The following is an 850-nucleotide window of genomic DNA, read 5'->3' as shown; positions in this document are numbered from 1 at the left end:
ACATTGTGAAAAGTAACAGAACAAGTTGACACACTTTCACATGTGACATTTAAAACAGCAACACTGGGGTTTCAATTTAAAAAATCTTAAAATCAACTGAAGTATTTACTGATTTTTTTTCATATTTGTATAGTTGGAAGAATATACACATATAGAATGCCTGTTTGAAAATTTTTGTAAAGTTTCCTCATGTAACATTCACACTGTAATCTGAAATTTGTTGTTTATCACCCTGGTCTCAGCATCTGACTTTGAATTAACAAGCAAAATTAAAAAACAATGGTTTTTTTGGACTGTAAAGTTACAATTACAAATACTTAAAACTAAGTGACAAAACACCCATTTTGCTGATATCTTAATGGTTTTATTCACAAAATAAAGAGCTTTGTCTTTCCCAAGAAGAACTTAACAGAAAGACTTAATGATACAATTATAAAAAAGTGGTACAGAAAATTTGAAAAAGTCTGGTAAAATTTACAAATGCAAACCATCACTTTGTACAAAATCTTTTTTTAAAGAAAGTTCAGTAATAGATTTTAAAATACAGTCTTAACAGCTCAGAAACGTACATTTATGTCAAACTGTGGTTGGTCTTCATTTTCGCCTGTGTGGGGAATTCTCCCTTTGTCTGTCCTCGTTCCTTCTGGATTCCCTCTCCTCGTTCCTCCTGGATTCCCTCTCCTCGTTCCTCCTGGATTCCCTCTCCTCGTTCCTCCTGGACTCCCTCTCCTCGTTCCTCCTGGATTCCCTCTCCTCGTTCCTCCTGGATTCCCTCTCCTCGTTCCTCCTGGACTCCCTCTCCTCGTTCCTCCTGGACTCCCTCTCCTCGTTCCTCCTGGACTCCCTCTCC

At 37.4% G+C, this 850-nt stretch overlaps 1 protein-coding gene across 1 annotated transcript in view; it reads right to left on the bottom strand.

Moving 5' to 3' along the window:
* Positions 1 to 342: 342 nt before the first annotated feature.
* CWC22 (CWC22 spliceosome associated protein homolog) overlaps positions 343 to 850 on the bottom strand; it is a 30,042-nt gene continuing 29,534 nt past the window's right edge. The window contains exon 21 of the mRNA XM_017838699.1: positions 343 to 664. Within this exon, the coding sequence (XP_017694188.1) occupies positions 595 to 664 (70 nt within the window). The 3' untranslated portion in view covers positions 343 to 594. The remainder of the gene's footprint in view (positions 665 to 850) is intronic.

This window comes from Lepidothrix coronata, unplaced genomic scaffold, assembly GCF_001604755.1.
Source record: "Lepidothrix coronata isolate B3197 unplaced genomic scaffold, Lepidothrix_coronata-1.0 Scaffold7, whole genome shotgun sequence".
NCBI lineage: Eukaryota > Metazoa > Chordata > Aves > Passeriformes > Pipridae > Lepidothrix > Lepidothrix coronata.
The sequence above is the reverse complement of the archived record's forward strand: the minus strand, read 5'-3'. Positions and strand labels throughout refer to the sequence as shown.